Source organism: Dasypus novemcinctus, chromosome 16, assembly GCF_030445035.2.
Source record: "Dasypus novemcinctus isolate mDasNov1 chromosome 16, mDasNov1.1.hap2, whole genome shotgun sequence".
In the NCBI taxonomy this organism is placed as follows: domain Eukaryota; kingdom Metazoa; phylum Chordata; class Mammalia; order Cingulata; family Dasypodidae; genus Dasypus; species Dasypus novemcinctus.
In genome coordinates this window covers 53,203,428-53,227,635 of record NC_080688.1, presented here as the reverse complement: position 1 = coordinate 53,227,635, position 24,208 = coordinate 53,203,428, and the positions used below count along the sequence as shown (strand labels likewise).

General features: G+C 58.6%; 1 protein-coding gene across 50 annotated transcripts in view; it reads left to right on the top strand.

Moving 5' to 3' along the window:
- CELF4 (CUGBP Elav-like family member 4) overlaps positions 1–24,208 on the top strand; it is a 293,897-nt gene that overhangs the window by 202,199 nt on the left and 67,490 nt on the right. For 28 of the 50 annotated variants that reach the window (XR_011646035.1, XR_011646037.1, XR_011646038.1 and 25 more), the window contains exon 3: positions 20,421–20,499. Coding sequence is in view for 45 of the 50 variants with exons in the window: in XM_058277209.2 (XP_058133192.1) it covers positions 20,421–20,499 (79 nt within the window). In the remaining 5 variants the exon portion in view is untranslated. The remainder of the gene's footprint in view (positions 1–20,420; positions 20,500–24,208) is intronic. The other 22 variants (XR_011646036.1, XM_058277205.2, XM_058277177.2 and 19 more) reach the window with 1 other exon arrangement.

Below are 24,208 nucleotides of genomic sequence, written 5' to 3'. Positions count from 1 at the left end.
CCCGACAAGGGGAACAGCATGGGTAAACGGGGAACCAGCCTGGCAGGAGTGCAAGGTGAGGGGCTGGGGACTGGGGAGGCTGGATGGTGTCTGCTGCACACACACGCGCATGCCACCTTGTTCACACGCAAATTCCCAGACAGCCAGGGCTTGCAGGGCACAGAGTGCAGGCAGTGCTCGGGAGCTCACAGAGGAGAGGTGGAGGGTGCAGTACGTGCACAGACTGGCCACCCCGTGTCCTCGCCCAGGTGCTCAGCCTGCACGCACGAGCACGTGCACACACAAACACACACACACGCCGTCCCCACTCCACGCTGGGAGCAAGAACACAAAGCCCGGCTGCAAAGCCCCTGCTCTCGCCCCTTAGACTGCACCCGGGCGCCATCTGGTGGTGCTCTGCAGCTCTGTGCCTGCCAGGGTTTCCTGCTTCTTGGAGTGTTTGGGACTGTTAGAGCCCAAGGTGACAAAGCTGGCAGGCACCGCAATCGCACACACGCATATGCATACATGCGGGCATGCATCAACGACTGGTCAGGACATCAGGCCCAGGCCCAAAAACACACAGGAAACTCCCCAGACCCACGTGGCCACAGACGCAGTCCATTCTTGCACACTTTTTTACCTATTCTCACTAACAAAATTTAGATAGAGTAGAAAAAGCAGTCGTTGACCCAGCAGCAAGATAACCACAGCAAACACCTGTGTTTCCATTCAGCCTTGTCTGTTCTGAACACACCGTGCCTGCCCTCCTGTGATTTCTAGTTTGCACACCTCCCTGGGGCCCATGTGTTTCTGAGACCTCCTCCTTTGGCGTAAGAACTGGGGTGGGCTGTGCACGCCAACCCCAGACACACCTAAGGCATGGGAACCCCCAGGCGAAAGACTCTGGGAGCCAGTCACCTAAGGCCTGGTGTCCCATCCCAGAGGTGTCCTTGTGCTTACAGAATGGTACAGTTAAGCACGCTCTCTTGCGTTTGTTTTGTCCTGGGCAGCTCACAACACATCTTCACATACATCCGCTCAGACGTCAGCTATTATTTCCCCAATGGCGGTGCTGAGGTTCGAGGGAGTTGCCTTGCCCAGGCTCACACCACTGGGAGGTGGCTGCAGGGGCCCCTGTCTCCCTCCCTCTTGGCCTGGACTCTGGTCCATGCTGCCTGGGGAGGACAGGGCAAGTGGGACCCTGGAGTAGAACATCCCCGAGCCCCGCCACCACCCACAGGTGCCATTTCCAGGGGCCGGGCCGTGGGGACGAGGGGGAGTAGGGGTGCAGAGTGCTTGCCCTGGGCCAGCTCCCCACTCCTGCTAAGCACTTCACAGTCCTCCCAGAGGCCTCCTCACCCCTGAAGCCCTTCCCCACCAGGGCTGTGGCCGCAGGAAACAGACCCTGGGCTCAGCTACTCTGTGAAGGGAGGCTGCCCCTGTGCTCTAGCGGCTGAAGCGGCTCAAAGGAGGTCACTGTGTTTAAGGGCCCTGGTGACTGCAGGTGGGGAGCAGGAGGACTTGGGAGGCGGTGAGAGGTGCCACGTGGCTGTGCATGTGTGTGTGCGCAATGCTTTTTGTCCCCAGTCTAAATACCTGTACGGATGCAAAATGGCCATAGCCCTCCTGGGACAGAATCGCCAGGGATAGCTCCAGAGGCTGGCTGGAGGTGTCTGGAGGAAGAGGGTCTAGGCTCGTGCTGGCATCTAGGGTTAACTCCAATGTCCCTTCATCCTCCTCCTGAGAGGAGACTGGGACACACACACACACACACACACACACACGGTGATCGCCACAGACAGCGCAGCCTGCAATCACCAATAGGAGAGTGGGCGAGGCCTGTCAGGGAGACTTAGGTCAATCAGAGAGGGGTCAGGTTAATCAGGGCTGACTTCTTGGAGGAGGAAGGCCTTGAGTCCAGAGAAAAGTAAGAGATAGATAAGTGTCTTCTCTAAGGCAAGTGTTGTTAGCAGCTTCATACGAATAGCTGATAGAATACTCAGCACACCCTTTTAGTAGAAATGATCATTTCCCTTTCTGTGACTGAGAAACTGAGGCTCAGCCAAGTTAAATAACCTGTTTAAGTCATGCAGCCAGTGAGGCAGAGCTGCGATGGAAACCTTAGTCTTCCTGAATCTTTTATCATTAGACAATCCTAGCATCAGAAGGTGTCTGAGCAGTTGTTGGGTCCAACTGCACCCCAGGTGGTGTCCCCTCAGGAACCCACAGACAGCAGCCCGCCAGACCCTGCTGGGTCACAGTCCCAGCTCTCCATGCTGCCTGGTGGCCTGTGCCCTGGCTGGAGCAGAAGAAGCACCTGCCTGAACCATCTAGACAGTTGGGAGGCACTGCCATGCCCTGACCCCAGAGCTGGTGGAAAACCTTTGCACCCCACCCCCTGCCTGCTGTCCAGCCCCACCCCGCTGGGCTGAGGGGCTCCATCTCCTTCAACCCTCCCCTCGGAAGGTGGCTTCCAGGCACCACCCCTTAAAATGCGGGCCCACAAGGCCATCCTCGGCCTGTGTCTGAGAATACTGCGTGTTTTCTCATCAACGTCCCCACCTGGGCTGCAGCCCGGATTTCCCCGCCCATCGGCAGGGACTGGACCCCTGAGCTTGTTGCCCAATGGGGGTGCTGTCCCCCCACCTAGCTTCTCTGGGCTCGCTGGGGCTCCCGATTCCACAGGACAGGCCCGAGCCTGCACTCCCTGCGAGGTCCCCCGCAGGCACAGCCACATGCCCACACTCCCAGAGAGTGCTGAACCCACCCGGGCACCCAGCCCCCAGCAAGGGCTCTTCCTTGCCCGCCGAGGTGGTTCTCAACAGTGTCCCGATTTGAACCAATTGTTCCAAAGAAGAGAAATCCGGCATTTTCTGTAGGAATGCAAGGGGGCTGAGTCCCCACAGTAGCTGGGACTTGAGCTTGACATCAATGGAAGCATTTCTGAGTCACAGGAGGTGTGAGCGTCCCATCGTGGGAGGCACTCAAGGGGGACTGCATGAGCCCCTGGGGCGCTGCAGGCTGTGGGGTTGCCGTCAGCATGTCGTGGGTGGTGGGGCTCCACCCTCTTCTCCTCTGAGTCTGTGGTTCACGGTCACGGCCACGGCCACTGGCATCTTCCTCAGCATGGACACGTTCTTCAAGAACAAGAGGGTTCTGTGGGGACAGGTCTCGTGCTGACCAGACATTCATTCATTCACTCACTCATTCATTTGTTCACCCATGTGGAGTGTCCTCTCCTGCCCCCCAGTCACACAGGCCCAAGGATGGACCCAACCAGTGAGTGCTCTTCTGGTCTTCCACAAGATGTTCTTCAAGAACAAGCCAGGGCCACGGCTGTGGTACTTTGGTTTTAGCGCAACCCTCTGAGAAAATTCGGCAGGTCCTGCCTGTTGGCCTCAGTCTGGCAGGCTCTGGTGTAGGAGACCCGGAGAGAAATGGCGCGAGGCTGCCCTAGGGCCTGGGGTCTCAGCCACCTGCTCAGGGAACCGCCAGCTGAGCGAGGATGGAGCCCCGTGGGCAAGGCGTCAGCCAGCATCCCCTGCCAGCTGATGCACATGTCTGAGTCAGGGTGCATGCCCCAGCCTGGGGGCTGAGGGCACGGGGGAAGGTGTCCCGAGGCTGGGTTTGTGGGGAACATGTGCTCAGCACAGAAGACCCAGCCCCAGGTCTGGAAGAGGAGGAGACCCGGTCTCACCAAGGGACCATGGGAACCATGGAAGATTTTTGAGGAGGAAAGGGCTGAACAGAGCAGTGCATTCCAAGGACGAATATGGTGCCAGCATGTGGGATGCACACTATGGGAAAAAACAATGCGACACTTGGAATCCCAAGGCAGACCTCCCCCTCGTCCCCACTCCCTGCTCCCCTCCTGCCACCTGTGTTCACTGGTAGGGAGAAACCTTGTGTCCACACAAAATCCACCCAAGGGCGACACCTTTCAGGCCTTTGCAGGCACACGACCACAGGCATGGGTGCACATGCAGGTATGGCGGTGTGCCCACATGCGTGCTCATGTGAGTGCATCCATGTGTTCACGTGCGAGGACCCACCCAGCCAAGCTCAGGGGAGCACCCTCCTCCAGGCCCTTGGCGGCCCCCACTTTCCAGTAATGCTGTCCATTTGGGGTGCAAGCACTCCCCCTCCCAACCACTGAGGGAGTGGCTTGGTGTCAGGGTAAAATTTATCATCATTATCCTAATATCATCTCCAGGCTCGGCAGTGGCAGCAGCTAAAGAAAATACCAAGGCTTAACTTGGGGCACGTGGGAGAGAGAGGCAGAAGATAGGAAATATGATTTATGATGGAAATCAATGCAATCATAATACTTTGTGCTTGTAAAATTGGGCTGTGCCCACACAGGCCCACTTCAGTCCTGCCTGTCAGAGGATGGCGAGGACCCTGGGGGCTGGGGCCAGGGTGGGTAGAGGAGCCCAAATGGTGGGACACTACCCATCACCCTTCCCAGCCTTCCTTGATACTGTGGGGAGGGGTGAGAGCATAATCCAAGGGGGAAGATGGAAGGAAGCGAATCAGCTAATACCACCCTGGGTCTCAGGCCCCATGCTGGGTATTTTTGCCCACACAGCTTGTTTTGCTGTCAGAACTTCCCTGTGAAGGTAGATCATTATAAACTGAGTGTTCAAGTCCATGAAACTGAGAACTTACGTGACTAAGTTAAGGTCACACCGCTGGTCATGGCAGAGCCAGTTCCAAATGACCCCCGAGTTGTGCCATCCCACAACATCACACTGCCCAATGCCGAGCATAGCACAAGGGGGTAGGGGGCTGCCCATGCCATGTGGTGTGAGGGACCCCAAGAAGCCTCCACCTGACCCAAAACATCCCACCCACCACCGCCCATCCCAGCATCCATACGTCACCGTTAGCAACATCCCTAGGAGTTAAGGCATGTTTGTTTTGCTTATGGAATGTGCTTGTGGGGTGACCATGGCAATGGCAACAAAGACGGTGATGGTAAGAGCTGAGGAAGATAGGGTGGTGACAGTGGTGGTTTTGTAGACATGTTTGCCACTAACACAAGGCAGGGGGTCAGGGTTACATACAGACACTGCAGGGAGTACGGGAGATAAACCTGATTCTGCTTCACAACTTTTCTAGAAGAACTGAACCGAGAATTCTGAACCCTGCATGGAGGCCTTGGGAGCGCAGACTGAGGCAGAGAGATCTTTCTTCTTGGTGGACTCAGACATGAGTATCTCTGTCACTCAGTGACAGACCATTTGTGCTAAAGATGGGGAGTGGGTAGAATAATGACTCCCGAAGGTCCCCTTTCCTTGGGGACGGTGCCCATCTGGAGGAAAAGCACCGGTAACTGAGGATCTTCCTCCTTAAGTCCTCTTAGAACAAAGAACATGAACCACTAAAAGGAAGGAGGGAAGGGGAGGAGGAAAGATGGGAGGGAGGAAGAGAGGGAGGTAGGGAAGAAGGCAGGATGGAGCAGCTTCCCAGCAGCAGCACCTGTTGATTCAGCAGCAGGGAATGAAGTCAGACCCTGGCCAGTCCTTGCGGGAGACCCAGCTCTCTGGGGAAACAGAGGTGACAGCTGAGCCCTCGGGCAGAGCTTGGTCTAGGGGAACGCAGAGCCCAGGATGTCTCAGGGTGGCTATGGGGGAAAGGGGGCTTAACCTGAGCTCTTGGAAATGGGGAGAATCCAGAGGAGAGGGTGGGGGGCTCCGAGTGTGGAGGTGGGTGGTTCTTTCCCCACCCCTGGACCCCTGGGACGGCACCTTCTCCCCTCCGCTCCAGGCACGGGGGCCCAGGCCAGCTCTGCCTCCCCCAGCCGCTAGGGCCCCCCAGGCTGTCCCTAATCAGCGCCCCCCAGCCCCTGAGGAGGCAATGAAGACTAAAGACAAAGCCGAGACAATATAAGGAGGAGGACGTCTCCAGAGGGTGGACAGACCCCAGGCCCCGCCCGAGAGACGGGCGAGCACCGGGGCAGCACGAGGTGGCCAGGGCGAGACAACGAGATGGGGAGAAACGACGCGTGGGGTCGCCGGGCCGGCCCGATGGGCGGGTCAGGGGTTGGGGTGCCAGCGCTGGCATTTCGAAGGGCACCTCGGGGCCAGCGCCTGCCTTGACAAGACCTCGGGAGCTCGAAAGACTTTCCAAACCTAATTAGTGTTTAATGGTCTGGAGAGACGCTGCGTCCACCATCACCGGCCGCGCCACGCCGTCCAGCTTCAGATTCTTAATTAACCTTTAAGGAGATGATCTGCTGGTGGCCGCCTCAGGAGGCCACAGCCAGCCCGCTGGCGTGCACGGGCCGCGCACACGCCGGGGCGGCGGGCTCCCCAGGCACTCCTTGCACACCCCCCTCCTCCCGTTAAAGCGAGGACAGTTCCCACCCAGGCGTGGCTGACCCAGGACAGTTAAGTTTGGAGCAGAGACTGAGCTTAAACGTCACAGGATATAGGAAAGGGACAAAGGAGAAAGGCAGGCATCTGTCCATGAGGGAGAACATTCTGGAAGGGAGGTGAGGCAGGCCTCAAGGGACAGAAGGAAGTAAGGACTGGGACAGAGCCGGAGGAACACGGGTTGACACCACACTGCGGAGGACTTGCCCCGGGGTGCTTTAGCCCGTGGGCAGGGGACATCGCTGAGGGGATGGGGGGACAGCCCAGGTCGCCCTGGCAGAAGGGTGTAATGTTGGGAATAGGGCTGAATTCCAACCTGACGGGTGTGGGGAGCGGGCAGAAGGGATTGGGTCCTGGAAGGTGTGGCCCTGGCCGCTGGGACTGGCCGGAGGCTGTGTGAGCCTGGGGGGCAGTGGGAGAGACGGCCAAGAGGCATCCAGAAGGCACATCGGGGAGAGTGCGCGGGGTGGCCGTGTGGATTTGGAAATACCTCCAAGGACAAGGTTGAAGGGAAGGAGGCTGGCAAAATCTCTTACCGGCAGAAAGGGAAGGGGCCTGTGGCACCTGGGAGACCCCTGTGTCCAGGGCTTGGGGACAGCCAGGGCCTGCCTTCCCGGAGGCCGAGCAGAGAGGACAGGGAGCTCGAAGGAACCGGAAGGGGGCGCCGGGGAGCAAGGAGGAGGGAGCAGCAGATCCCACACCCCAACACCCCCACAACACACGTCACACACACATCCACACACACCAGCCACCCCACACACCTCCACACATACGCACTACACATGCTGGCATGCATACGCGCACACACTACACCCAAATACACACACACGCCCCCCCAGACCCACTCACATACACAACACGCACACCACACACTCCCCCAAGTAGTCAGCCACCCACCCACATTCCTGCTCACGTCCTCACACACGCAGCACGTACACTCACACGCACTCCAGCCCTCGCACACACACAGACGCTCTCGTAGGCAGTGCCCGTGACCCGGAGAGCCTGGCGCTTCCAGGAGGAGAGCCATGATGGATGCTTATTAATGAAGCTGCCCCGGAGATGGCTAATTGATGGCGGTGTGCGGCTGTTGTCTGGAATTTAACCTGATTCATCATTTAGCCTGTTGGAAGCTGGAAAGCTGTGTTAATTAATGCCAGGAAAACAGACTTGGATGAGCTGGAGGTGCAGCCTCATACTAGAAAACGAGAGCAAGGGGTGGTGGGAGGAGGGGGAGGAAGAGACTGACTGAATCCAAAGCCCGAAGAACAAAACAAATTCTAAAAAGCAAATGTCGGTGCCATTTCTAGGATGACTCAGGCTTGCGCTTGGCTCGCACCATCAGGCTGTGGATGGGGATTAAGGGCAATTTCCACTAGATTTGCCATTTACTTGGTGTGGGGACGCTCTGCCCGAGCCCAGGACACGGGAGGGCGGGTGGGCAAGGCAGGGCCCCGCTCCTGGCCGTGAATCAGGGTCCACTACAGTCCAGGAGTCGGGCCTGGCAGGGACTGGGGGCGTCCAGAGCACCCGACCAAGGGGACGGGGCTTCGTAGACCAGAGAAACCAAAACCTCAGGTTGGACAGGGACTTGACCACAGCTGAGGAGCAGCTTCTGAAGGAAGGCTTTCGCTTGTCCTGGGAGCTCTGGGGCCAGGCCGATGAGGGAGAATGAGGTGACGAGGCTGGCAACACCTGCTTTCTAATCCCTAGAGCTGGCAACGCGGATCTGGGGACTCCACCCCCGCCGCTGTGAGTGAGCGGATTCTGAAGGGCCCCCGTCAGAGCTGTTGAGGAAGGGACATCCGTGTCAGTGGCAGTGGGTGGCTGGTCCCTGCCGAGAGCAGGCCATGTGACCAGGCGTTCCGGTCGAGGAATCGGGTCACCCTGCCGCACTGAGGGCACACCCAGGACCCGGGGCGTGTGGACTTGAACACCCTTTCGGCAAGGACCCCCTGCAGTCTGGGCGTGAGCTCCTGGCCGGAGTAGACAAGGTACCCTCGTTGGCTGTGCCACCTCCATGCCTGGATGAGAGCCTGGCACACGGGCATGTTCAAGAGTGAGTGAGTGCATGAACGAATCAATTTTGTGACCCGTCCCATCATGAGGTGCCGCTGCTGGACAGAGCTGGAGGTTGGGGTGGAGGACAGGCTTTGCAGGGATGATGGGCACATCCTGCCTCTCAGCAGTTCCAGTGCTTTCCCAGAGGCTGGCCGGTCTTTCCAGGGCAGTGGGGTTAAAAGGACAGCCTGCAGATGAGGCGATAGGGAGGGGAAAAAACCAAGGGTCAGGTGATCCCTCATGGAAATACCCATTAAGAGGAGGAGTGGAGAAGAGGGGGTAGAAGGAGGAAGGGAAGGGAATGGGAGGAGGGGGAAGACTGCTCTCATTTACCGAGCTCCCGCTAGGTGCCGGGCACTGTGCTAAGTGCTGCGCCTGAATTATCACAGTTCCCCTTCTCCACGCCGCTTGAGGGGAATACAATTACCCTCATTTTCCTATGCCTTTAAGAGGTTACACCACTGCCCCACATTATCTGCGCAAGTAAGGATATGGCCGAGCTAGGACTGAAACCCAGGCCTCCCATTACATCCAGGGCCGCTTTCATCTGGAATTATCCACCGGTGGTGGTTTTTTTTAAAAAGTGCACACTCCCCACCCTAAAGTGGGTTGTCGACCCAGCCTGGCCGCGCAGCTTAATTACGCTGGGTTTCCATGACAGCAGAGCTTAATTAAGACCACAAGGATCATCCCATCCTTGCCAGCGCAGCCCTGGCGTGTGTGGGTGGGGGCGGGCAGGACGGACGTGGGGTCTGGAGACAAAGAGATGAGGCTGCCCTTGTCAAAGAGGGAGGCCTTCGGGGCTTCAGGGCCATCCTCGAACACTGACCGGGTAGTAAGGGGCACTTCACAGGCCCCGTGGCCACAGGGTCACAGGCTCATCAAGTCCATCCCAGCTGCTGCCCCACCCCACTCCAGTCTAATTTCTCACTGTGTCCCTGCCACAGTCCCGTGAAGCTCCTGCCCACCCAGGTGCCCCCTGGCCCCGACCCCCGTGCAGCAGCACGAAGCAGGCTGGGAGTCCCTCCCTCCTGGGCAGGGGTTCTTAACAAGGGGTCAGTGAGCTTGAATTGAAACTCAAAAAAACACGATTCTGGTAGGGACGTGTTGGTGCAGATGCGATACAGTTATTAAAAACTGCACAGGATAGTGTGGACTTGGTAAGGGGGCCGTGGTTTTCACCTGACCGCCAAAGGGGTCCGTGGAACCAAACAGGTTAAGAACCCGTGCCACCTGGGAATCAGCAGGGGGCCGGGCTGGACCGCTGAAGGGACCTCGGGCTGGACCCCAGGGGCACCCGTCCTTTGTTTGGACCAGGGCAGCCCCCACTTGCAGCTCCTCCCTGCCCTTTGGGTGAGGGGAAAGCATCCTGTAAACATGGATTCCAGAGAGAAAGGGGAGGGTGGAGGCTTGGAGAAGGATGGGGAAAGGGAAGAAAGCAAAGAGGAGGGGGAGCGAGCGGCCCGGCAGTCCCACCAATAGGCTCTGTCAGGGCCGGCGCCTGGCTGCTGGCTGGACACTGCAGCGCCGGAGCAGCCTGTTGCATAGCAACTGCCAGGGCTTGTTGTCAGGGGCTGGACGGAGGAGGAGGCACAGAAGGCTAAGCGGGCCAGGCCTGCGGCCTCTGCACCCCAGCCCGCCTCCCCCACCGCGGACACGCACGCAGCTCCCCGCCCACTCCCCACCCCGCATGCACAAACCAGCCCCGCGGTTAACCAGTCGGACGCGGGCACACGCCCCTGCGAGGGCCGGCAGGCATCCTCGCAGCTCCAGCCGTTTAGTATCTTAGGCTTTGTCCACCTTCTTCCCCAGGCCCCTTTGCAAGTGGAAGGCAGACGAGGCCAGGCTTGACTCGGCAAGGGTTCACCCCCCAGCCAGGAATTAGAGCTGATGGGGAAAATATTCGTTGGGTGTCTGCTCTGCACATATTCTGCACTTCCAGATGGGGGGGGAGCCAGGTCCCAGACTAATGCTGGCAGCTCTTGATCTACATGTTTGCCTGACACTTCTCGGTCACCTCTGACACAGACTTTCCCCTCCTGCCTCTCGCTGCCCCCGTGCGTGGCTGTTTGGTGGCTCTTTCTGGACGTGGCTCTAGTGGTTTGTTGTGTGTGCTTTTTTTTTAAGATTTATTATTTTTATTTATTTCTCTCCCCTTCCCCCCTCCCCCGCCCCCAGTTGTCTGCTCTCTGTGTCCATTCACTGTGTGTTCTTCTGTGTCCGCTTGCATTCTTGTCAGTGGCACCCGGAATCTGTGTCTCTTTTTGTTGCATCATCTTGCTGCGTCAGCTCTCGGTGTGTGCGGCGCCACTCCTGGGCAGGCTGCACTTTCATTGTGCTGGGCGGCTCTCCTTACAGCGCGGCACTCCTTGCGAGCATCAGCACTGCGCATGGGCCAGCTCACCGCACCGGTCAGGAAGCCCTGGGTTTGAACCTTGGACCTCCCATGTGGTAGGCTGATGCCCTATCCATTGGGCCAAATCTGCTTCCCGCTCTAGTGACTTCTTGTCCCCGTGCAAATGCACTGGTGCACCTACCGCCCACTGCACATAGTCAGCCCTCCGCCTGACCTGCCCACCCAGTCACTCTCCTGCCGCGTTCCTTACACTCCAACGCCACCAGGTCTTTGGCAGATACCCAGGGAGGCCCCCATCCTTATCCTACCCACTCCCACAGCATGATCACCATTGAGTGTCCTGAGCCTGAAGGCACTAAGCCATGTCCAGTGGTCAGCATAAGGTCTGGGGCATAGGAAGGACTGCACCCCGTTCACTCAGGTCTCCACCCCCGCCCCCCCATGCACCCCTGGCCTACGTGCCGGCTTCCTCCAGGTTTGCAGGCTCTCACGCCCTGATCCTGAGCCAGCCGGGCCATGCCCGGAATGGGGGAGTGGCCGGGCCACAGCAGTGTCATTCAAATAGTCGGGCACCTGTGCGGCTTCTCGGTGCTCTTCCGTTCATCCCCTTGATGGCCTCTTTTGACTGGGCAGCAAGCCAAAGTGTCACACTGCAGGGTGACAAGTGTAACTGGATGCACCCAATCAAGGAAGGTTTGCTGGAGGAGGAGGCAATGGCTTGGGACTCTACTTTTTAGGTAAATCTGAAAAAAGTAGGGGATGAAAGTGAAATGCAGGAAGGGCTGTGGCCTTGCAGCCAGCATGGGAAGCTGTGGGTGGTGGGGGTGACCTCGAGTGCTTTGCCCAAGGGATAGGCCCGGTGCCTTGGCTGGCCAGCCAGCCCCACCCAGGGGCTCCTCTGAGCTAGAAGATCTGAATGAGGAGAGGGGTGAAGAACTGCCAGGGCCAGGGTGCTGGTTTGTGTCATGATTCAGTGAGCATCAGATGGCTTCCTGGGAGTGGAGAGTGGGAGCAAAAGCTCGATTTATGAAAAAATCTTATCTGGAGGGTTTGCATTTCAATGGCCTGTGGATTTGCATATTTTAACGATAACCTCCCGTTCTCCCGCCTGCCTGGTCGAAGCTCACTGGCTGTCTCTCTAAATGATGAGCGCTGCTTCAATAAACCCTTCATAATCTGAAGGTACAACAACGCCACTTTGCTGGACAAGGAAGATTAAAGGGCCTTCCCTTTCGGCCGGAAGCAAGGCTGTTCTAAGGGTGACCCGCTTCTGGCCTCGGGGCACTCCTGCCTGAGGGCTGGGACTGAAATGATGGGGTGGGAGCGGGGGGCGAGCAATAGAAGATTCGGGATCCATTGGATCAGGGACTATTTACTGAACAGTTCAACAGTGCTGGGTGCTGGGTATACAGTAGGGGCAAAAGAAGTGCGGGCCTTCCCTCACAGCCATGAAACCAACATTAAACAAATAAATCCACATATAACCGAAATGCTCCCAAACTGTGGCAAGGCAACAAAGGAGAGACTGGGGAGCGAGAGGGGGCCCCTAATCTGGACGGCAAGGCCAAGTGGGAAGCTGAGGTCCCAGGGAGGCGCAGGAGGTAGCAGGCAGAGAAGGGGCAAAAGCAGCAGGGGCCACCAACTGGCCTGGAGGGGAGGGCGGCGCTCAGGGCCTGGACGTGCCTGGGGGACTTAGGGGAAGTCCACTGAAGACAGGTCTCACTTTATAATAACCACTGGGGGGTGTGCTTGAACCAGAGCTTTTTGATGACAAGAGACAGGATTCCTTGAGAATTTCTAACCCCTCTCTATGGAATGAACTATATGTGATTTACTGAGGAGGTAATTAAAACGTTGATATGCTCCCAACAAGCTACAAATAACGTGCACGGCTTGTGCGGTTTCTGGTTTCTGGTGAGCCCTTCTCGCAGGGCGCTGCTGAGGCCCTCAGGCAGGGGTTTGGTTTTCACTGAACAATTACCGAGCCCCTACCCTGCTCGGATATTCAGCTGGGCCCAAGATTCAGAAAAACAAATAATCTCACCATTAATTAATTTGTTAATTACCGTTGCTGAGTGCCATGAGGCTAAGTCCTGGCTTTGGGCAGTGTCCCTGGAGGGCCACCCACCTCTAGTGTCCAGGATCTCATCCGGGAGGTCTCTTCTTGGTCTGTGTTGGGGTGGTGGCTTCCTCATCGCAGCCTTTTATACCAGTCGCTGCAGATTCTCAGCGTCTTCTCCCCAAAGCGCCCCAAGTTCATCTTTAAAAAGATAAATCTTTGAGTAATGATCTTTTCTGCAGCTGGAGCTCGTGCACAGACCTGGGAAGACAGAAACCACCTGAGAGTCTACAGAACACAGAGAAACTTCCAGGGTGATGGGGGCCCTGGATGGGCCCTCCAAGGCCAGCTGCCTTGGCATGCGATCCGTGCAGTGACCAAGCGCCCCGCACTCAGAAGGGACATCCCCTCTTTCCTTGGGGTTTAATGCTCTGCAGTCGCCGCCTTGAAACTTAGTAATTTTGTCTTTGAACTTGTGTTTGGTGAAGCAAAGTCTGATGGGACAAGGGAGCACATGCCAGGGACTTGAGGTCTCTGCTCCCCTGTGGCCTTGGCTGCCTGCACCCCCACTGCCTCCTCACCCCCACCCCTCAGCCACTACAGCCTTCTGCTCCAGCGCTGACCTGGTTGGGGAGAGGGTCAGGGTTGGGCCGGGGACCCTGTGATGTCTCGGGGGAACCGTCCCAGGCTGGCGGCACTGGGGCACACCTGAGAGGCCAACAGAGGTCATGTTGCAGCCAGAATGAGCTCTCGCCCACCCCTGCTGCACGTACCCAGGACCCACCAGCAAGCCCTGGGGCCGAGATGCCAAAACTCACCCATCCACCGTGGATTAGGCACTGGCCTGGGGTGGGGACGATGCCTGGCTGGACTTCCCCAGGGCCCACCCTCAGCAGCGGTGCCCCTCCGCTGGGGAACAGCGTGTCAGTGCTGCAGCCAGTGGGAGGGGTCCAGCCATCATCAGGCCTGAGCACCCACCCCATCGGGCCAGGGGGGCTTGGGAGCCTGTGAGGCCGATGGGCACCCTGTGAGCATCCCAGGCTGAGGCAGTGCTCCCTGTGGCCAGCTCCGTCCCTGGGGACCCGCTCTTTCTCCTTCCAACCTTCCTGAGTCTAGCTTGTTTTTGTCTTTTCTGACCAACTCAAGGCACCCTCCAGGGACCACGCACAAAATGTGAATAGTGTAATTTGGTGATTGTGCCTACAATTTAAATGCTCTGCTAGTTGCATTTAAAGCTGGCATTGCACACTGTAGAGATGAATGGTGAAATTCACACTAATCATTTAGCATTTTAATTCTTCTTTACTTAAAACGACATTAAATAGCAAATAAGAGGCACTATGACAAGTCAAGAGAGAAAGAGTGAAAGAAAGAAAGCAGCTTTATTCGGTACCTTTAACTCCACTTCTGTCTTGCTTTGTGAACACGGAGACCCACATTTTTTTTTTAAGATTTATTTTTTACTAACTTCTCTCCCCTTCCCCCCTTGTCCCTCCCCCCACCCCCCTGTTGTTTGCTCTCTGTGTCCATTCCCTGTGTGTTCTTCTTTGTCGGTGCGCTGGGAATCTGTCTCTTTTTTATTGTGTCAGCTCTCCCTGTGTGCAGAGCCACTCCTGAGCAGGCTGTGCTTTTTTCACGTGGGCAGCTCTCCTTGAGGGGTGCACTCCTTGCACGTGGGGGACACCCCTGAGTGGCACGGAACTCCTTGTGCACATCATCGCTGCGTGTGGGCCAGCTCCACAGGGGTTAGGTTTCAACCCTGGACCTCCCGTGTGGTAGGAGGACACCCCATCCATTGGGCCAAATCCACTTCCCGGGGCCCCACATTTTCATTTTGCACTGGGCCTCTCTTCCCAGAGCAGGGGGCTGCCGTGCTGCCCACCGATGACCCCCTGGCTCACCTGCAGGGTCTGCCCTTTCCCTATTTCCATGATCCTCGTGTGTGTGAGGTGGGGGTGGGCAGCCCCGAGCCTGAGTTCTCAGGGAGGACATATAAATGCCGGGGTTGCTGCAAGCCGGGAGGATGGGTGGGGATCTCAGCCAGGCTCTGCAGAGCACCATGGAGGGGCGAGGTAGGCGGGAGAGCCTCGACCTGGCAGATGTGGCCAAGATGTGACTCAGCTTCCACAGCTGTTCCTCACGGCCTGGCGATGTGGAAGCCCTGGGGAGCAGGGGGCACTCACTGTCCCAAAAGAAGCAAGAAAGGAGGCCCGGCTCTGAGGGTGGCCCCAGCCTGTCGCCTCCGGGGCTCGGCGACCTCTGGAGGGCGCCCTCCCGGTCCCCGTGGGCACCACGTCCCGCGGCTGCCGCGGCAGCTCTGCTCCTCCCACTCCCAAGTGCACAGGACACAGCATTGATCCCGCCCTTCCTGAGGCGATCCCGGGTCACAGAGCAGGAACAAAGCCGAGGCTGGCGTGGCCGAGAGCCTACTGTGCCGCGGGCCCTCCCCAGCCCGCTGCCTCCCTTCCTTCCCTTTCAGGACGTCCCAGGTGAGGTGAGGCCACACCCCCATGCCACATGCCTGGCGCTCAGCCCCAGGTCAGGGCCCCCGGGGTCCGTGAGTAGGAGACGCAGTCCGTGTGTCTGTCCGTCTGTCCCTCACACACACAAAAGAAAGCACACGCATGCAGTAGTGCGAGGTCTTGTGTGCCCAGGAGACAGAGGTAATCAGGGAAGCCTTCTTGGAGGAGGTGGGCTCCACACCTAGACCTGTGAGGAAGAGGAGGCTTTGGGTGGCCAGTATGGAGGGGTGGTAAGCTTTCCAGGTGGGGAGAGAGCCAGGCCCCTTTATTCTGAGGCGGTGCTGGGTCAGTTAGGCTGGGGCACTGCGTGGAGCCTCCTGGGGACAGCAGAAGGCTCAGGCACCTGAGAAGCCATGGGGGCAGGGGGTGGAGCTGGTGTGCAGAAGGCTCAGGCGCATGGGAAGCCGGGGGGTGGGTGCAAAGGGGAGGCTCCTGGGGAGTACCCGAAGGCATCCTGTGGGCATTGAGGTGCAGCGGGTGTTCAGGCCCCGGTAAGGCTGGGCAAGGCCAGAGCTGACGCACAGGCAGGAAAGCGACACACAGGACAGCTGAGCGAGCCCAGGTTGTACCAGGACAAGGGAACCCAGTGGGCTCATCAGGGCCCCTTCCTAGCCGGGCAGCCCAGGCCACTGAGAGGCAAGCAGAGACCTGTGGGAGAGGGCAGAGAGGAGGCGGGGAAAGGAGAATGTGGGAAGGGAGAGGGCGCCAGGAAAAACCCAGACTGCTCTGTGGGTCTGTCTGTCTGTCCGCCCACCAGCCACAGGCCTCTCATCCCGCAGGGAGCCACACTGGACAGGTGAAGCTTTTCAACCAGCTCAATCATCGTATTTATTCTAATTGTATCGTAATCGTCCCCAAGGAGCCTGGTTCAAATGAGCTTGACATTATTAAAATTTTAATGCCCAGTTTTCATAGCTGAATGAATATTTAAAGGGTATGTCCCAGCTTAAGTTATGATGATGAAGAAATTAATGGAATGTCTTGTTTAATGCATGGATATGTGTTGATGCAAAAAGTGGCAGAGGGATGGGGGGGAGGGGAGGCCGCGTGGCACAGAGGGGCCTGGAGGAGGTGCAGCCCGCCTGCCCACCCTCTGCTCCCCCGGGAGGCAGAGGTGGCCCCGAATCCTGGCCCAGGGCTCCTTGCTCCTGCTGGAAGCAGCAACACAGCCCCTCAGGGTCAGTGATTTCCCGGGAGGCTCAGAGAGCAGACCCTCACCCAGGGAAGGCAGCCCTGGCTCCCCCCAAACCCGCACAGGCATCTGGAGGCAGGCCCCGGAGCTGAAGACCGCCAGGCCCTCCGATGGAATGATGCTGACATCTCAGAAAGAGAATCCACCAGGCAGGCGTTTGCAGCCGACCCAGTGCCCACCAGACACGAGCCTCAGAAGCCTCAAAAGCCAGCTGAGAACAGCTGCACAGAGGAATCAGGGACAACGGAAAGAAATGGCATCCTGTTTGCCCCCGAGCAGCGCCCGGGCCGTGTGGCTTGTCCTGAGGCTGTGGCCAGGGGTCACGGGGCGAACTTAAAAGATACAGGCAGGCATTGGCAAGTCCACTTCCCGTCATCCTCCAATCTCCTCTCGGGCTTTCCCCACCTCCTGGGCCTCCGTCCCCGCTCTCCCCACTCTCCGCCACCCCTGCCCTCTCTCCCCTTCCTCTCTGGTTCTCTCTGGGCCCTGCCTAGGTCTCCTCTCTCCAGGAGAGGCTGGTTCTTCTGTCCACTCCTCCCTCCTCAAGGCAGAAACCAGGCTGGACAGGGGCCCTGGGCCTGGGAAGAGGGAGGGAGCTTTGCCTTCAGGCCCCGACCCTCGGTGCAGAGCCCGCTCCAGCTGAGAAATCTTCCCGACTGAGCCTGACACTTCATTTCTGCTGAGAGTTAAGAAAGCATGGGGCCATATTTTATCTCCGCATCTCGCCTGGCACCTCTCTGACGGCCCAGCGCAGGCCGTCTGGACGCTGACCATCCCCAGATCATAATGGGACATGAAAAATGACCCCAGGAGCCATGGGTCCAAGGGAACCCATTCAGTGTTCCTCCCTACTCTGGGTGCCCAGCCCAGGGTGGCTGAAAGCAGGTGGGAGGCTGGATGCGACCCCAGACTCCTGGAGCACACGGCCAGGGGCAGGCAAGGTCACGGCGGGCTTCCAGGGAAAGGTGTGTCAGGCAGAAGGTGGCGAGTGAGGGCCAGGGCATGCCCGCATGCCCAGGTGCAGCAGGAGGTGGTGCGGTGGGCTGGCTGCCTGGGGAAGGGCGCCCACGGGGTTGGAAGTCTCCAGCACAGGGGGATTTCATTCGCCTTCACTGCCTTCATTTATTGACCCATTCGAGAGTGGGGCCCAGCCTAGCCACCCCCAGGCTCTTTCTTGGGTCCTGCCAATCCCTGGGTTCACCCCAACTGCTCTCAGACCCCAGTGAAGAAGACTGGCCATGACACACAGACACAAGGCGCCAGGGGCACGCCAGGGTCGACTCGCTCCTAGCAGTCCCTAAGGAGGAGGGCGTCTGCCTGGGCCTGCCGTGGCGCCTCGCTCCCTCCCTCACCTCCACGCGTGTCCCCTCACTCGGCTCCTGGGGCAGAAGAGAGCTCAGCTGGGTCTGGTTCACACGATCTCGCCCTTTCTGGGCCATCCCCCTCCCCCTCCTTGCTGGGGGGAGGCCTGAGTCCTCCACCCAGTTCCCTTCTGCTCTGAGCTTTCCCGCCCACCCTTCTCACCCGGTTCTCAGTGTCTTCTGAACATGGGTGTCAGGAGACCCGACTTCCAGTCCTGAAATTACCATTTACCACCTGTGTGACCTCAGGCAAGTTCCTTAACCCCTCTGAAAGTTGAAGATAACAGTCCGTTCACACACATCCTAGGGGAAACTATGCTAATCCAACAATGGGATCTAGGGACCCCCTTTGGGGGTCCTGAGCTGCCTCAGTCTCCCCCTTGTAACTGAATTCCCAGCCTTGATTGTGTCTTCTCTATGGTGCCTGATGGCAAAGTGGAGCTCCCCGCAGGAACCTTTCCAATGGGGGCTCTGTGGACCCCACTGGAAGAATGAATAGAAGGTCAAGAGGAAGAACCTGGGGAGACGCTTTCAGCCAAGGGAAGGGGAGGAGGGAACGGCCTCGGGGGAGGAAGGTTCTAGAACCTGGGGAGAGAGGGGTGGAAGAGGTGGGGGGATCAGAGTGGACAGGCTGCAGCTGAGGAGCTTGTGCTCTGTTTGGTGGCCCAAGGAACCTGGCTCCAAGCCCGCCCTCGCCAGAACGAATATTTTCTCTACGCACTTCCTCTTTGGGCCCCGCCTGCAGAGCAGCTGAGGTCAAATGAGATCACTCCTTGAAGGTAAACCGGCCGCTGTATTGTTAGCACTGCGTCTACCCATCCTGGCTGAACCCCAGGTCTGTCACTTCTCAGACCTTTGGTTTTCTCATTGGCAAGACAGAGCTAATAAACCCTACCTCTGAGAATTACAGTAATTACAAGAGCAGGAAAGATGCAGGACTATGCCCCAGAGAAGACAATGGTCAGAACGGAGGCCTGGCGGGTGCTAGGGGCCCTGCTGGCTTAGGAGAATAGTGCAGATTCAGGAAGACTAGGAGGAGGGGGCGCTCTGGGAGGGAAGGCAGCCCAGAAAAGGGCTGGATGCTGGGCCCCAAAAAGCACTGGAGGAGAAACCAGGAGGGGCCTGGCTCCCCGGAGTGTCACCCCCCCCCCCAAGCCTGAGCGAGCTCCCAGGGCCTCCCCCCACCCCCCCCCCCTGAGAGCTGCAACAGAGGTTGTTCATGGGCAAGCCAGAGCCCCCTCGATGAAGCCAGAAACTTTGTGGTGTCCCTCTTGCTTCTCCCTGTGATTGGAGTTTTCTGTGCCCCAACAACTTCCTCAGGCTGGGTGTGAAGTGGGGACCTACTCCCTGAGCCCCCTCAGGGCACTGGGCAGGTCTGGTCCTCCCACCACCCGGTCTCCTGGGCTCTCAGCTCCCAGTCCTGCCTCCTGCCTGCCCTTCCCTGGTCTCTCCTTGCTGAGTCACGGCTCCCACACTTCCCCAGCCATCTGCCTTGGCACGGCCCGAGCTCCCTTCGAATCCTAGACCGGAAGGCAAGAGGAAGCTTGGTGACTGGCTGGCTTGCCCCGCCTGGGGGCCAGAAGAGAATTGGCATTGAAACGTCAGGTGGCTCAGGAGGGACGGGCAGAAAGGGCCCTAGAGGCGGTGGCCCGGCTCCCAGACTGCTCTTGTCTTTGCCTCAGCTTCACCATCTATAAAATGGGGTTTTAGTAACAGCCCTGCCCGCCTGCCTTTTCGGGTTTCTGTTTGTGAGAGAAACTCAGATGCGATAAAGGCTAAGGGATGTACTCGACAGGCAAAGGCACTTGTGAAAGGCACAAATTTGATTCCGTTAGAGCAAATCCTAACGTTTTGATTGTTTGAAATATCTTGGGACTGCGGGGCTGGAGAGCCCACCCCGGCCTCGCAGCAGCGGGGAGGACTGGCGCTGCCAAGCCGGGATGCCTGGAGTCCAGAGACCCCTAGTGGCCGGAGCGGGGCATTGCGGCAGATCCCCTGGAGAGGCGGCGGCGGCTGCGGGAGGCACCCAGCGAGCTGCGGTGTCCCGCCGCCCCGGCCCCGCGGCCGAGCAGCTGAGTGCCCCGGAGCCTCGGCCCGCCCTGGGCCCCCCGCCCACGTCTGCGGGATGGCACGGGGTGGGCGCGAGGTGCGCTGTGCGAGCCGCGGGCCTCCCGGCCTTTGGGGGTGCAAGGGAGGCATGGCTGTCAATCCGGATTCTGACCTGACAGGCTAGCGGGAGCTGCTCGGCAGGGGGTGGCACTCTGCGGGATCTCCAATCCCGAGAAACCGCTCCTGAAAGAATGGGTCCTGGGGACCGCCCAGGAGGGGGGAGATGGGTGGGGCTTTAGCGAGGATGTGCGTGCTTGCACCTGTGCGTCGGCCCAGTGTGGGGGTGCCTGTGGGTGCGGTCCGTGTGGGTTCGCGTGTGCACCTGTGCACCTGTGGGTGTGGGCGCCTGCCCCCCGCACCCCCGGGCCCCCGCTAACGCAGCCCTCTGTGCTCTGTTGCAGATGAACCGGCCAATCCAGGTGAAGCCCGCGGACAGCGAGAGCCGAGGAGGTAGTAGCTGCCTGCGCCAGCCCCCTTCACGTGAGGGCCCACTTGTCTCTGCCCCTCCCTTCCCCCACCCCTCCTTCCCCCGTGCAGCGACTCCCTGCCTCCTCCTCCTGCCCCTTCGGGACCTTGAGAGGGGCTTTGAGGGGACACAGCTTGGAGCTCTGGGTGACTGGCATGTGGGGAGAGAGAGGAGGGAGACAGATTGGGGCCTGCTGGAAGGGGGACAGGGAGGGTGCGCGCTTCTCTGTGAGTGAACACGCAGTGCGTCCTGGGCCCTCTCCTGCCCCCTTTAGGATGCCCAAAAGGGTGCCCTCACCTCTGCATCATTTGGGAACACCCCACTGTAATGGGATGTGAGCAGGTGAGTGGATGCCAGGCCGGGAAGTAGGAAACGGGGTTGCGGCCCTGCTGGGATGGTCCGGGCCTGAGCTGGCAAAGCAGAGAAGGGCCATTTGGGAGGTGCAGGGGTGCATGGCCTGGCCTCTGGGATACAGACCCAGGCAGAAGGGGGCAGAAGGGGCAGAAGAGGGGGTCACGGCCTCACCCCCAGATGCGGGCCCTTGAAGGCGAATCCCACTCCCAGCTGGCAAGAGGTGGCTGAGCCCACCCGGACCACCTGCTTGGGGAGCTGCCTCACCTGGAAGGCTCAGCCCTGGCAGGGCGGCCACCCAGCCAGGCAGTCTGTCCCCAGGTGACACCTCCCTTTGTAGCTGTCCTGCTCACCCAGCTCCCAGGGGTACCTGGGCCCACCTGGGGCATAGCCCTGTCCCTAGATTCTCTAGATAGCATCCAGACGAGCTGGGATTTTAAAAGAAAACTTTAAAAGTTTGGGTAATGGATGGTGGTGATGGGAGCACAAATTTGTAAATGGGGCTGTGCATTCAAAAATGGTTAAAATGGTGACTTTTATGTTAAAGATATAAACACAATTTTTAAAAAGTTAAAACTAAGGGAGAAAAGAAGGCAAAGAAAATACCTCCAGCAGAAAGAGTCAAGCTTCCACCACCAAGGAGGTGGATCCCGGAAGTCAGCCCTCCCCCAGGACGCAGAGACTGTCCCACTGCACCCTGGGCAGGGAAGTTGACGCCAGCCCCAAGGGCAGAAAGGACCCACAGGGCCCTGGCTGGCCTCGCCTCCTGGCTCGCCTGCAGGGGTGGGGGCAGGCAGTGGTGTCCTTCCTGCCAGGGCCAGCCCTCACCTGCGTAGAAAGGGCTTCTGGCCCTGCAGAGCCGCAGCTCCCTTGCCAGCCCCACTGCGCCTCGCCCCCACTGGGCCTGCCTGCCCGAACCTTGAGCTGTGCCCGCGACTCCTACCTGGGCAGGCTGCCAAACTGAGGCCCTGACCTGGCCAAGGACCCCCTGAGGGGAGGCTCTGTCCACTACAGCAGGGAGGGGCCCCACCAACACACACAGGGACTCAACCAAGCAGTGAGCAGAGCTACCGTAGTGAAGACACTGCCAGAAGGCAGAGAGGAAGGGGGGCTCCCAGCTGTAGCCCTCTCCCTCGATGGGAGAGACTTTGGCCACACTTCCCCCAGAAGGGATCTCCACCAGAAACAGGAACTGCCCAGCAGCATTTGGAGAAGTCCAGGAGAATGTTCCCTAAGGTCACTGAGAAGACATGACAGGGCACAACCCAGGCTCAGTGTCCCCCTGTACGACTCCCTGCAGTGGGCAGGTGGGTCCGCAGGAAGGTCCAGTCTCCAGAGGCTGTGCCCTGCCCCCAGGGGCCCATGGCTCCCTCTGCAAGTCCCTGGGTGCCCATCTCCCCCATCAGTCCCAGGCCCAGCACCCTCTGTCCTGCTCTCCCTGCCTGGACCTGGATGGGTCACTCTCCCATCAGCTCAACCAGCACTGAGGAATTTCTCTCTCCCTCATCATCCCACCCCAAAAAAATTTTACCAGGAAATTAAGGCAAAAAGTAAAATAGGCAAAAGTAACTTACACATTCAGGGAGTCCGGATCCCTGCTGTAGACGGAGCAGTAGTGTGGCCATGGATGGCCTGTTCGTCCCTGGGATCTTGGTCTCTCCCAAAATATTTCAGAATATTCCTCTGTCCCCCTCCAACTTGGGCCACTGCCATCTGAGCCCCAGCAGGACCTTTCCCCTGGCCCAATGCCTCAGACCCCATCCTGCGGGGCCTGAGCTGGCATCCTGGGGCCACCTCGAGGGGTTCCACGCCCTGGGCACTGCTGAACCTCCCTGAGAGCCCCTGCTCCCTGCCCGAGGCCTCGCTAGTTGAGGTCGGGTCAGTTGAGGGGCCAAGATGACTGGAGAGAGAAGGGTCCCGAGTGGGCAGACCTGCCCGGCGCCTGCTGGCTGCTGCCCCTCCCTGGCAATTGAATCACGTCTGTTTTCCGTGATCACAGAAGCCCCTCAAACACCCATGCCAGGCATCCATGCCCCGGGGGGCGAGGAAACCGCTGTCCTCAAAGGCGTCTCCCATGGGCTCGAGCAGAGAGGAAGCTGTATGTAGGCAGAACCAGTGGAGTCTGAGCTCGGTGGAGCCTGGTCTCCGGGTGACCCCTTCAGGCAGTGACTAGTGACACACACGGACGCCAGCCAGCCTTCTCTGGAAGCAGAGCCCCCTGGAGGCGTGCGTGTATACGTCTACCACCGCTTACGATAAACTGACTCACTGGCAAGGCTGAATCTGTAGGATGGCCTACAGGATGGAAATCCCGCTGAGAGCGATGTTGAATGAAATTTGAGTCTGAATTCCTCAGACTGGAAACTCACAAAGGAGTGGAGGCAGAATTCCTTTGGCCACTTTTGCTGTTGAGACCCCCCGGTAACTGGGTGAGCCCGTGTCCTGGAGGGCAGCCTCCTTTAAGTCAGCTGACCCTAGATGCTAATCCAGCTGCAAAGTCCCTCCCGAGCAATGGCCAGGCCAGTGTGGGAGTGAGCCAGGGGCACCATAACCTAGTCAAGTTGACACGTAAGACTAACCATCACACCCTGTTCTTATAGCCCTGCTAGGGTGCCAGGAAGAGTCCCTGCCCCTGGATTTTCTTAGCTCTGGCCAGGGAGGAAACCGTGTGCAGGCAGGTGGCCCAGACAGTAGGTGCCACAAGCCACCCCAGAGAGGGGATTCCGGAGCTGGGGCAGTCAGGGGTCCCCAGGGGAGCCGGCACTCCGGAAAGGGGAGATCCCATCCCTGGGGAAGAAGTGGGGTGGTGAGCCAGGCCCCACGCCGGGAGGCCTCTGGCATGGGTGGACGAGAGATGCCCATAGGAGGATGTGGGCAGGTGGAAACCTGGCTGCAGTGGAGCGCCACAAATCTCCTTGGCCCAGCGAGGCCTTGCTGAGCTCTAACTCAAAGACCTTTCCCCCTTAGCTTGCCTCCAAGGCACTACCTCTCTGAGTCCAAGTTGCTAACCTCATCTCCTTTCCCCCATATATCTCCTGCCACTGCCACTTGCCCCAAAACAGATTAATCAGCTCTTTTACTCTTCCCACAGTAGAAAGGGGAGAAAAAGAGCCAAACCTAAACATCTATCTATTAATTGCATATTCAATATTAAACAGTGAGATGATACTGAGTCAGCACTATCACCAAGCTATTAAAAAAAGTCAGTTTAAAATAATTTACTATCCATTAAATACTTCTGGGGAGAAGGGAGTGTGTGGGGGGGGAAGGTGAATCTTTAAAAAGATTAAAGAAATGGGGAACAGGAGATGGCAATGGGAGGAAGAGATGGGGTAGAGGAGAGGGACTTGATGGGAGGGGAGAGAAGGAAAG